This window comes from Carassius gibelio, chromosome B20 (assembly GCF_023724105.1).
Source record: "Carassius gibelio isolate Cgi1373 ecotype wild population from Czech Republic chromosome B20, carGib1.2-hapl.c, whole genome shotgun sequence".
Lineage (NCBI taxonomy): Eukaryota > Metazoa > Chordata > Actinopteri > Cypriniformes > Cyprinidae > Carassius > Carassius gibelio.
In genome coordinates, this window is record NC_068415.1 from 25,190,697 (window position 1) to 25,203,835 (window position 13,139).

Consider the following 13,139-nt stretch of genomic DNA (forward strand, 5'->3'; position numbering starts at 1 on the left):
TATTCATTGAGTCTTTAATGCATAATGCTGACAGAGTGTTTACGCTAATGTTGGTATTATTCTTTTATTAAATAAAGCAAATCCGGCGGAGCCTTTATCTTAATTTCGTTATTGCCAAATACCCATCTTAATTTAAAATGTATCTTAATTTAATTTTTTTTAAATGACTCGTTTTGATTGGTGCGTTGGTCTATTTATAGGTTAAATGAGCCTTTGTCTAGAATGCTGAGATGTTACGATGTGACACAGGACTTATTTTATTTCTTTATTCCAACTTCCAAGTGGTCTAGTCTACGTTAGTTATGAGTAAATTATGTTAAAACATGAATTAATTGCTCATTGTTGACAAAAGGCAAAAGAGCTGTGTGCGTGCGCACATTTGAATAATGTCGGGCTGTAAACGGGTTCGGGCTTTAAAAAAGCTGTCAATCAAAATGTACTTGTCGGGCTCGGGCCGAAACCTGTCGGGCTCGGGTCCTGTCGGGCCTAACTTTTAAGGCCCGATTACAGCTCTATCACAGAGTCAGACAAGTGTCACAGCCATATGTGTGTGTGTGTGTGTGTGTGTGTGTGTGTGTGAGTGTGTCTCACTGTATCTGAGCAGCGCTGCGTCTCCTCTGCGTTTCCTGCGGCCTCTCGTCGCCCCACGTGCCGGTCGCCTGCTTTCTTTCTCTTCCTGTTTCACACACACACACACACACACACACACACACACACACACACACACACACGAGCATTAACACAGGAATCTAATGTGAAATCTGGGGGATCGTTTGCATTTTATCATTTCCAATTCTGCTTAGCGCTTCCAAATCTTATTGATTTGATTCCAAAAAAATGTGATTATAACATATTTATTCTGCATCTCTTTTTGCAAAACATTTAACTGTGGCCGAATTCCATGAACAAAATCAGCCAGCTACAGCAACCAGACTCGATTAAGAGCTGTTCAGGGCAAAACTGAGCTGCATGAGTGTGCATGCACTGAGACTTTTATTTATAAAGTTAGTTCTCTCACAATTCTGAAGAAAAAACTAAAGTAAACAAAATCTCATGGAATTTATGAATGGGAGTCTTCCAAGATTGACCCGTTTCATTACTGGATGAGTCAGAGATTGAATGAATCTCTTGAATGAATGATTCAAAGAAAAAATAAATAAACAGCCCCTTTTCACCAGCTAGAAAAAAAAAAAAAGATGTGCACACAGGAAATGATGGGCGGAATTGAAATGTTAATTTTAAAACAAGTATCTGATTCTGGAATTGTCACTCATTTTCGATTCTCAACCCCATCTCTGACATAATAAACATTACACTGAATTACAGCTGAAACTATGATCTGCTGATTATAATTAACTGGATATTTCACATCAGACCCAGTGCTCGCCTTTAAATAATGTGCAAACTACATAAATACTATAACTATATAAAGGTGTCAAAAATACAGGTCAGTATAAATATGCAAACTACTGTACTGTAGCCTGGTTTAAACAGGTAAGCCTTTATATATTCCCTGAAAACAGGTCAATATCTTCTGCAACACCTTTAGCTTCAAGAGCAAATCTCATTTTAAAGCTGCTTGGATATTGCTTTTTGGGAAAACAAGGAAAAGCTAATTATGCTGAAGAAAGGGAATTAAAAAAAAATCCTGTTTGCTCTAATTCATTAACACTGACCAAATGCTGTTTAGAGTTTGGTGTACAGGTACCACAGATAGTGTTTGCGGGTCTTTTGAGGCTGCAAACAGAAAGTAATGACCTAATTTAGTCTTTCCCACACACCACTGCTCTGTAAAACTGGCCAGAGGAATCTGAAAACAAAAGATGAAGAGTAAAAGTAGACTGACGTAGTCTTCATCGTCCTCCTCGGGGATCTCCATGGAGCTGTCCATGTCTTCAGCGAGTCTCTCGGTCAGACGGGATCTCTTCCTCCCCAGCACCTCTCCGTTTGTTCTGGAGCCTTCTCTCTTCAGCTCTCTGCTCCACAACAACACATTACACTCTGTACTTATACTGTTTGCATGCTTTAACCATGAGATTCTGCTACAACATCAGCCTGATTCACAAATACTATTAAAGATTCATTATAACACCTTTTTATGTGTAGAGCCCCCATAGTTTGAAAGACAATATTATATATGATCAGGAACATGTCCTGTTTACGGAGCCTATGTCACACAGAGTGGTCTGTTTCAACGGAGTCACTCTCTTTCTCTCTCTCTGGGTTAGCATGGCACAGGTTAAGTCTGTGTGAGACAGGAAGTCCCCTTTCACAACATCCTGTGGCCTCTTTCTTAACAGTATAGTGTGTTCTGATTGTTTGCCAGCAACTGCACCGCCAGCTCGCCGCAACTGCGATTAATATCTGCATTTAGTCATTTTTGTGTTAGTATAAAAATAATAATATTGTTCAATACATTTTAATAATAATAATGATGATTTGTTACATTTATATAGCACTTTTCTGGGTACTCAACGCTCTACATGAAAGGGGGGGGATCTCAAACACATATTTTGTGTATGATATAAATCTGTGACGCTATTAATTCCTAAACACACTTTTGCTAGTAAACATCATATAATGTGTGAACACTACTGATTTGTGCATCATTTTAAATCCCTTCTTAAAGAGGAAGCCAACTCATACTTGATTTGCAACAATAATTCCATCAAGACTCTAAAATTACAAAAATCCTGGATCTTATCATGAAACGCTGATGACTAGCGGTAAACAAAATGTTGTTATGTTCAGAGGTTTTTCAGCCTGGTTCCAAGAGAGATTTGGTTTGGTCCTCACACTGCACATAGTGTAACCCATTAAATATAACTATATGAAAGATGAATTATTAATAATTATGATAATATCATAGCACTTTATTTATTCGGTTTCTAAATAAAATAAGGAAGTGTGATATTTTATATATATATATATATATATATATATATATATATATATATATATATATATATATATATATATATATATATATATATATATATATATATATATATATGCGTGTGTGTGTGTGTGTGTGTGTGTGTGTGTGAACATTCATTTTGTGCTTTACTTGATTTGAAGAAATCTCCCTCAATGTGCCACTAAAACAGCACATACAAAAAAACTACAATCAAACAAAGCTTCACTGAAGTCCCCAACAAATGATGTTAACTTATTTATCTTAACAACAATAGTTGGTTAATGAAGCTGAACAACAGTCTATATTCATGATATAACTGTACGTTACATACATTTGGAGCAAATCACACCCTGAAAACTTATAAAGCTAACTGATTTCATAAATTCTTGAATAAACTGACTGGACAATGAGAAAGAAACCACGAAGATTGTCTGAAATACACAAGCTGATAAGCTTTATAGCAACACTGCGGTGTTTAAAGGTGAAAAACCCTGTTGCAACAACAAAAAAAGCAACCACTGAGCAATACTGGAGTTATGGTTAGATTACAGCAAGACAATAAAAAGTCTCCCGTGTTTCTCACATGATTGTCCTTTCGGATTCCTTTCTTTCAGAACTTCCTCATGTCTCAGTTGTACCTACGGATTTTTAGAAGAGACATCTGAAACACTATTAATACTAAAATGAGACATATTTGAGAATCACTACTAAATCTCCTGAGGTTAGAAAAAGCATCCACTGAGCAATAGAATATTCCTATTATGGAGTCTTGATAGAGACAATAAAGAGACAAGTTTCTTCCGCCACATGCTCAGTTTTGACTCTTATTTTGTGTCACATTTGTGTCTAGTTCTATTTAACCTAAGGGATGTTAGGAGAAACATCTGAAATGCTGTTGATGCTAAAATGAGAGACATATGAGAATATCATCTAAACCTCCTGAGCTTTAGAGGAGCAAGCACTGAGCAGTACATTTTTCCTATGCATAAATTCAGTCTCTAGTAATATGATTATCAATTTTGACCAATAGGTGGTGCTGTAGTCAAATGAATGCGGCGTGTCAGTGCGATGTGATAACACATTATGTTCGGTGTCAGTATGTCAAAGATACAGACTCAGATGCAGTTTGGCATCATGAATCAAATTCGTCGATGTGGTAAATAAAATTGTTTTGCATATCGACGCATTATCCATAACTTTTGCCAGCATTGTCTGAAGATGATTTGGGTTACATTTGGAGAAAATCAGACCAGCGGTCTGGAAAAGTTTGAAAAGTAGATTTTCACCATGAATCAAAATGGCAGACAGGAAGTTTGGCCGATTATGGAATAAGTTCTTTATGGTATGGTGCCAAAAACACATACTGTAGCAAGTTTCACAGCAATATGCCAGTGCATGCATAAAACATTTTTTATTCAAAATAGCCAATGGGGACATTTAGTAACATTCGACTCGTCTTGCTGCTCCAAATTGTAAAGAAACCAACCATATAATTTTAATATAATTAAATCTCTTGACCAACAGGTGGCACTGTGCTGAAATGGATTAAAAGCTGTGCAGTGATATAGTCTCACATCTACTTTGGTAACAAATTCATTAGTGTTATTCAAAAACAGTTCTTCTGATCATCTTGGTCCAAAGATGATGTGTTTCTATTTTCATGAAATTAAACATACAGTCTACAAGGAGTTGGAAAAGTAGTTTTAATCTAAATGGCAGAAACATTTTTATGATGAATAAAGTCATAGGGTGCATTCAGATCATCTTGAGCCAAGTAATTAGAGGACGTCTAGCCCTTACAGTTCAAAAAGTTATCGGTACAAATGTAAGTGCAAACTTTGACAAGTGGTGGCGCTAGAGAGTTTGAGTTAGAGACTCCAAATTTGGTGTGGTTTATGTTCAGACTGTCCTCTATCTGTGTGCCAAATTTCATAACTCTTTAAAATACAGGTCTGTGGGATGCCATAGACTTCAGAGCGGAAGAAGAAGAAGAGCAATAACGGATACAATAGATCCCTATGCACCTTCAGTGCTTGGCCCCTAATTACTGAAACTCAATTACTAGGGATGCACCGAATGTTCGGCAACCGAAATTATTCGGCCGAAAATAGCCAAAAAAGCACTTTCGGTGTTCGGCCGAATAAGTAAAAAGGCCGAATAAATTTTGCCGAACAATGACGTTTTTAAGGACGCAATCAAATAACCCGCGTAGAGTGATAGGCGCGCGCTTTATGCAGCAAACATGTCAGAAGTGGAAACACTTTAAAAAGTGTCAGATAAAGATGCAAAAACGGCTGTTTGCAGACATTGTTCTGGATTTGGGAAAGCCGCTAGGTGATGGAGACTGTCAGATGATGCACAGCGCAGGAGATTCAGAGCGTAAACGGGCTCGTACTACAGATGAGCCGCGCACAGTCTCGCTGTCTGACATGTTCGATGAGATCCTCCAAGAGAATAACCCATTTGCAAGACAGAGGACAAGCTCGACTGCTCAACAGTTAGATGGGCAGTGTTGTGCCTGAACGCGTTCATTGAACGATAGTTCATGAACTCGTTCATATTTTGGGCGAACGTGAACTGAATGTGCTGTATTACTACCTGATGAACGTTACTGTCAACTGGTTCATTCTGGTGTCTGTGAACGGCACGCTCTCTCAGGTTAACTTCGTTCAATAGGGTGCCAGATTTCTATAGAGCCTTCCTGGCGAAAGCCCGGCTAAAACACACCGTAAACGGGTCTTAATATGTAGCGAAAAAACACCCAATCTGGCAACACCAGCCACCAGTGGCGCACAGTCGTCCGCCGCATGCGCGACGCGTCATCAAAAAAAAAAAAAAAAAAGGCGACATCAGCATGTAGCAAGAAGGTGTATGATCATTTTAAATAATTTTTTATGATGTTTATGACAATGTCGGTGAGAATGGGAGACAAAGCATTAAAGCAACAATGGGGAAATGCTGTCCCCTCAATCCTAATTTTAAACCCTGGTTGGATAAGGATTCAAAATTGGATATTATATGAAGATGAAATCTGACGCATAGCTTCATTGTTAAAACTGATAAAATAATTGCTGTCTGTGATTCTATATGGGCTGTGGCAATAATCAAGGCCGCTTTCCTGACCTGGCGCAGATGGCACGCAGGTAGGCTCCTTGTATGGGAAATTAATTTAAGATTTTATTTATATTTTGGATTATGGTAACACTTTATAAGTAGTTTCTATTTTTAACTTTAACTAACAATGAAAAACCCTTATTAAAAGCATTTATTAATCTTAATGTTAACATTTACTAATACAGTATTAAAATTAAGTATCACATTTGTAATTTCTGAATTAAAAAGTATCAAAAGTGGTAGGCCTATTTGTTAAAATTGTTAATGCACTTATACTAACATGAACTAAATATTTTTTATTATCTTACATTAACGAAGATTAATAAATACCATAACAAATGCATTGCTCATTGTTAGTTAATGCAATAACGTTAACAAACATTATAAAGTGTTACTATCTATATTTTATATGTATTTTGTGAAAATTCTGAACTATTTTCAGTGTAGTAAAATAGTAGGCCTACACTGGGTTTCAACCATTTCATTATCTTGAAGACATTGTTCGTTTTGAAATGAGCAACTGTCAGAAAACTGCAATAAAATGTTCAACTATTCTGCAGGTACTCGTCTGCTCCATGCACAAGCACCAACAGTGAGAGACTGTTTAGTGCTGCATCTCATGTCCATACCTGCAAACTCAGAAGGCCTGAAAAAGGTGACAGATTGGCAAAATAAATGGAAAAAATGCGAAACACCGCGTTCGGTATTCGGCCTTCGGCCAAGCATTTCATTATTATTCGGCTTCGGCTTCGGCCAAGAATTTCATTTCGGTGCATCCCTATCAATTACAGAGATGATTCAATTGGTCAGACGGAGTAATGAACAAACGGGTGTTATTATCAGCAGTGTGTAGCCAATATTAATATATTTAGAGCAGAACATAAGCAGGATATTTTTAATTCACAAGGAATATTGTTCCTGTAGCTCAAGTGGTAGAGCATTGCTTTAGCAAGCGCAAAGTTGGGGGTTCAAATCCCAGGGAGCACATGTTAGGAGAAAACTGTTAGCCTAAATGCAATGTAAGTCGCTTTGGATAAAAAAGCATCTGCTAAATGCATAATTATTTCCTTGTCTTTTCCATGCTTGGATATCACAGTTTCTACATTTCTCTGACGAGTTTTCAATTACTGAGAACCTTGTGTTTACAACAATACACTGCACTCAAGCTGACCTTCCTTTTCTATGAACACATGCTCTGGAAGCCACGCTGCTCACGGCTTGAGGAGCTCTGCTCACAAATACTAGAAAACAGAAATAACTTTTGCTGTCCCTTTCTAACTTTTAATGCCCCTTCAGTTCAAAAAGTGAGGCTGTTCCCCAGTATTTCTGTCTGGTTTTCAGTGTAAAAGAAAAACAAAAGAAGTCTTGTTTTAAGAGAAACTGATCAAAATAAAGAAGGTTTATGATTAAAAAGAGAACAAATATCTGCCAGAGGGCTTACAAAAATCATCTTCATTCACATGGAAAACAAGTTTTCATTATTCCAGATATTTGTTCTTGTTTTTAGGCTTAAATTTACTTCATTTTGTTCAGTTATTCAGAAAACAAAACTTCATATCTTCATTTTGAATCTTAAGTAAACGTATCTTGAATTAAGGATGTTTATATATTTGTATGGGAAAGCAATAAAAAAATACTGAAAAATACATGCATTTTAGCATTGAATGCGATGCATTTTTGTTTATACATGTAATACTTTCTGCTCTGATTTAAGACCTTTTTTAAGGGCCTTTATTTGTGAAAGGGGAACGTGAGACTTTTTAAGACCCTCAGAAACCCTGAACTGAAACCTGCACACACTGTGAGAGGGACGGTGAATATGAGACGCTCTCATGGGGGTCACACACGCCACGTTTATAAATTCAAACACCAGCCTGTCTCCTTCGGAAGAAAGAGAAATGATAATAGTATAATACAAGCTTTGCATTACATGTTCATTGACAGAGCTCACAGTCTTCACAGTGTCACCAGAAGACAGGAAGTGACAGTGTTTAGAGCAGGAGTAGTGTGACTGGTGGAATATAATGGACTTTAGTGTTATTTTAATTGGGTTCATCAGGTTATCTGGTTTCTGGTTCACATCTGATCACTTTTAGTGCAGTGCTGGGGAAACTTACTTTTAAAAGTAATGTTTTACAAAAATTGCATTACTCCAGGTAAAAGTAACAAATTGAGTTACTTTTTAACCAAACTCAACTTTTTAACTAGCAACATTTTACGTTACTTTAGCGTCACTGGTTGGGCTGGGCTGTGCTTATTTGTTTGTTTTTTAATAACAAAAACACAGAAGTTCTATTTTTGTCAACTGTAAAGGCCCTTTCACACCAAACGTGAAATGAATAAGCCTCAGGAGGAAGTGCCTTTGCAACTCGCTCCTGATTTCTCTCATCACTGGGACAGGAGAGAGGCGTCAGTGAATAAATGGGAAAACCAACTAACTCAGTAAATCAGATATTTCTTTAAAAATGAAAAGATACGCATTAGTTATTTGGAAAAGTCATCTGAATGCGTAACTCTTGTTACTTGTAATGTGTAACCCCCAACACATTCAAAGGCTGGAGGTGAACACTCTCTACACATGTAAGGCTTGCTCCGCTCATCACTTACACTATGATCAGTGGCAGTGCAGGACTTACTCTTGCTGCTCCTGCTGGAGACAGCGCTCGCTGCAGTGGAGCCCGTTAGACAGGAAGTCCACCACCGAGCCCTTCCTGTTACAGCGCACACACACCAGGCCTCGCTGGGCCCACGCCGTCTCCTCCTTTGAGACCGGCCCCTCGGAGAGAGCTGAGGAAAATCAACACAAACTCTGATTAAATAATCAGTCGATCAATAGCCGTGCTCTTTTCAAATGTAAGTGTCTGGATTTACAAACAGAATCGAGAAGCTAGTGTTATTTTGTGTCCTTTTAAGAAAACACACAGTTAGTATATGATTAGATTAAAAGGGGCAAGTTTCTTTAGAGAATAGAATTAGAACAGTGTTAGAGTTAAAGGGGTCAAATAAAGCTGGAAGAGAAATAGCACTGTATACTTGTATACTTGCAAGGGTACTATTTCAATATTTCTTAGGTTATTAAAATGAAATTTTAAGCTAGTTTCCTTCCACATTTTTATTTTGTATTTTGATATTAAATCTTACAAAGAATTACAAAGAAACAGCAAGTAATTTTTTTTTTTTACAATTTGCTTAACCCTTTTTTATTAACAACTTGTTGAACTTATTATGTTCTTCATTATGTTCTTCTTCTGTTACTGCAAGTTAACTCAAGGTTTTTTTTTTTTTAGGTTTTTTTTACATGCATTCAGCATCATATGTTTTAATAATATATATTAAAACATATATAAATGCATAAATACATCTATAAATATATTTCATATCAATTACAAAGAGTGAAATGCAGATGCATAGATGCCAGAGGAATTAAGAGCATGCACAATCCCACAATGAGTGCTGTCCAGAAAACGTTTAGACTTAGTTTTAATTGCTCTAAGGCGTCTTCATCAAGAAAAAGGCGTAAAGAGTTGCCTGGCTGGATGTAAGGGAACTTCAAGGACTGTTAGACCTTTTTTCTGTAGACCTCATCAATAGTGGGAAGATCACAACCAATTATTTGCGAAGCAGTCTGAGTCAGACTATTTTCCAACCATTTTTACCACTTTATGAGCACAATGAAGTGAAAATCACAGAAATCTCCAGTTTACATCTATGGGATGTTATGTAGCACTAGCTAGAAGCTGTAGGGAGAGTGAAGGGGCTGTTCTGAGCCCAAACAGGAGCGTATGATTGTGTTTACCCTCTTGTGCAGTGGGGACGCTCCATGTGGTGGTGGCATGAGCTTTCTTGCCCCTCTCCTCCTCCATCTCATCCGTTATGACCTCCAGGACCCCAAACTCATTCACTCGGAACTAAAACACACATAAAGGAGACTCTTACACACTGTCTGCACTGCTGAATGTACACGACTAACCTACATACTCCCACCAGATGACCGTCATTAAAACATCATAACGATTTAATGCATGTCTTGCAAAAATAGCTTTCTTACTTTGTACTTTTCTTGAATCAAGAAGCATTTACTTGACAGGTAAAATGATTTTAAGCCTTGTTATATAAAAAATAAAATAAAATAAAAAAATAAATCTAAATATTATTAGTTTTTGCTTAAACTGAGCACAAGGTTTTTTTTAGTTTTTTTTTTTTTTTTATCTTTAACCATGTAACTCAGTTGAGAACCAGTTCTCATTTACAATGACGACCTGGCCAAGAGGCAGCATAAAAAAGAAGGCACAATACAATAAAAACATAACAGAGTTACAAATAATACAATTATAAACAGTAGGGTTGTGCCGATGGATAGTCAGAGATATCGACATAAGAAGATTTCTCTGTCGATAATCAAGGCAATATTAGGCTCATTCTCCTATTTATGTATTATATTATAAAAATAATAGCTATCAAACTGCCCAGCTATTTCACAAACACACGCGCACACACACACAATAGAGGATTAGAGCCTGTATTCGGTGGAGTTGCAACACTTTGACTCGGATAATTCATAATATCGAGTTGGTGTCCCACACATTTAACGGCTGGTTTACGGCAATGCCCTTCTTCTCATACATGAGAGATTAACTCTTTCTTGCCGTTAAAAATAAAGTAATAATAACAAGGCGGCAGAGCAAACTTATCCATAGTGGTTCTCACGTAGTCTTTCTCTTAAAGACTGATCACTTAACTTATAACTCACACTATGTGGTCCTGAGCGCTGTATGACTGATTCATCAGGCGTTTTCTGCAAATATCACATTCGAATATTTGAGCTCACAAAAAACAAATATTTGTTTATTTAAATTAAGTTTAATGAGACAGATGTTATTTTTCAGTAACATTTGTTTGTCATTTTTGAACAAGCTTACACACAATAAGCTTGAACATTTACTCTAGATCGTGTTTTGTAGCTTAAGAACCTTTAACAATGTGTGCAAACAAACAAAAAAGTACAGAGTAAAAGCAAAAAAAAAAAAGTGATCAAAGAAAAAACTTAAAGCAGCCTGCAGCAGTTTGGCTATTGTACAGAACGTAGCCTACATTTAACTTTGAATCTTTTAAACTGTCATCAAATCTTTTTTTTTCTTTTTTTTCTATTGTTGTACATGTTCTTGATAAGAAACATGGGCATTGAACATGATCGGGGGAAAGTCGGCTCCTTAGTCTGTTAACAATAAGGCCAGCAGCGGAGAAAACGTGCTCTGATGGCAGACGTTGCCGGGATCAGTGTTGGTCATCTTACTTTACTTAACTGATAGAATAAAATCACTATAAGTATTTTAGAAAATGTTTTATTTATTTGAACTTAATAGATTGCAGCCTGCCATATGATATGCATAGAAATAAAAACATATAAAAAATAAATATTGAAAATAAAATTCAAGTACAAAATGAAGACAAACAAATTTAAACTTGGGTAAAAAGAAACAAAGGGAAACCTGTCCATTAGTGCAAGTATCTGTAACTGTATATTAGGCCTAAAGTTACTGCACAATAAACAGAACACTATCCAACTCTTATGGTGGGTTCACACCAGACGCAAATAAGAGCATCTGCTGCGAATGATTTCAATGTCGATGCCAAGACTTGAATAGACAACCTCCGAAAATCGGTGAAACACATTTTTAAATAAACCGCATATTTGAGTTTAAAACAACTACATTCTCGCATGAAGTACTTTTAAAACTACATTTCATGACACAGTAACAGTAATATTTAGAAAATTATCCAAATAAAAATGGTGGTTGAAAATGCTGCGTGAACTCAACTGGCAGAAGCCCACCCATATCGCAAATTTGCGTCTGTTGTGAAGTTAATTTCACGCGCGAATGAAACATATGACCTCAAAATGTTCAAGCGTCCAACTACGCACGAATAGCGCGATTTATTCCTGCAAGTCACGTCTGGTTTGAACACAGCATTAAACATTCAATACAGTAACATGTTAGCATGTGTTGATGTTAGGTGGTTTATAAGCTTTGAGTTGCTTGAGGCAGACGTGGATAAAGTCTTTTTTTCCTGGGAATAGCGTGCATGTTACAGAAAAATTCTTGCCTTTAGTTTCCGGTGTTGCGCCCAATTTCGACCCCCTGTCGAATTATTACCACCCTTGTTCAAGTCGTTACCTGATTGCCTAATCCTAACCCCAACCCAAATCCTAACCCCTCCCCCACACCTACTCCTAAATCTACCAATACTAGGGGGGTAATAATTCAGCAGGGGGTCGAAATTGGGCACAACACCGGTACTTCCAGTTCGAGAAGGCCATTATCGCTGATGCCGTCATGTGTTTAGAGGTTGTCAGAGCATGCAGTGAGACAGCGTGAGCATGGCAACGCCCACCCAGCCAATCATCATCGGATTTTTAATGTTGTCAGGCAGCTGATGTGTAGCCACTAGCCAAAGCATGACACCTCGCTCTTTATTCAACCAAATTGTGGTAACGCGACACTTTACATTCACAGTAAAGATAACGACATAATGCATAATCTCAGAGCCATCCAATGAGAACATTATAGGCAGATATTCAACCATACCAACCATTTTATTTGTATTTAAAACTAAATGAAGACTAGAGGGATAGCACATTTGATGCGGGTAAAATTGGCCTGCAATAAAGATAATGCAATAGTCAAGGAAGTGAAATGTATAAATGATACCATCATCAGCATATACATGCACGTGAGAATCATCTGCGGCAAAGTACAATATCATTAACATAAATATTAAAAAGTACAGGGCCTAATATGCTTCCTTTTGGGACCCCTTTAAATAGGAGCAGGGAATCTGCCTGAAACCCCTCCAACATTACTGATTGTAAACGACCAAAACAGTAACTCTTGGACCAAGCCAGTCAGCTCTCAGAGAGTCCTATATCTCTTAGCCTATCTAGCAAAATTTTATGGTCCACAGAGTCAAAAGCCTTTGCCAGATCAACGAATGCAGCTACACAATATTCTTTATTGTCAATAGCATGTTTTAGGTCATTGAGAACATTAAGTGTTGTTGTGATACAACTATGGCTGGATCTGAAGCCAGACTGAACCTGATTAAGAAC

At 37.2% G+C, this 13,139-nt stretch overlaps 1 protein-coding gene across 5 annotated transcripts in view; it reads right to left on the reverse strand.

The window, feature by feature from the left end:
* Positions 1–13,139, reverse strand: part of LOC127984356 (lethal(3)malignant brain tumor-like protein 3) — an 83,080-nt gene that overhangs the window by 59,265 nt on the left and 10,676 nt on the right. For all 5 annotated transcript variants that reach the window (XM_052586998.1, XM_052586997.1, XM_052587000.1 and 2 more), the window contains 4 exons: positions 9,828–9,939; positions 8,668–8,818; positions 1,847–1,976; positions 592–676 (listed from right to left, as the gene is read on the reverse strand). In XM_052586998.1, the coding sequence (XP_052442958.1) occupies positions 592–676; positions 1,847–1,976; positions 8,668–8,818; positions 9,828–9,939 (478 nt within the window). The remainder of the gene's footprint in view (positions 1–591; positions 677–1,846; positions 1,977–8,667; positions 8,819–9,827; positions 9,940–13,139) is intronic.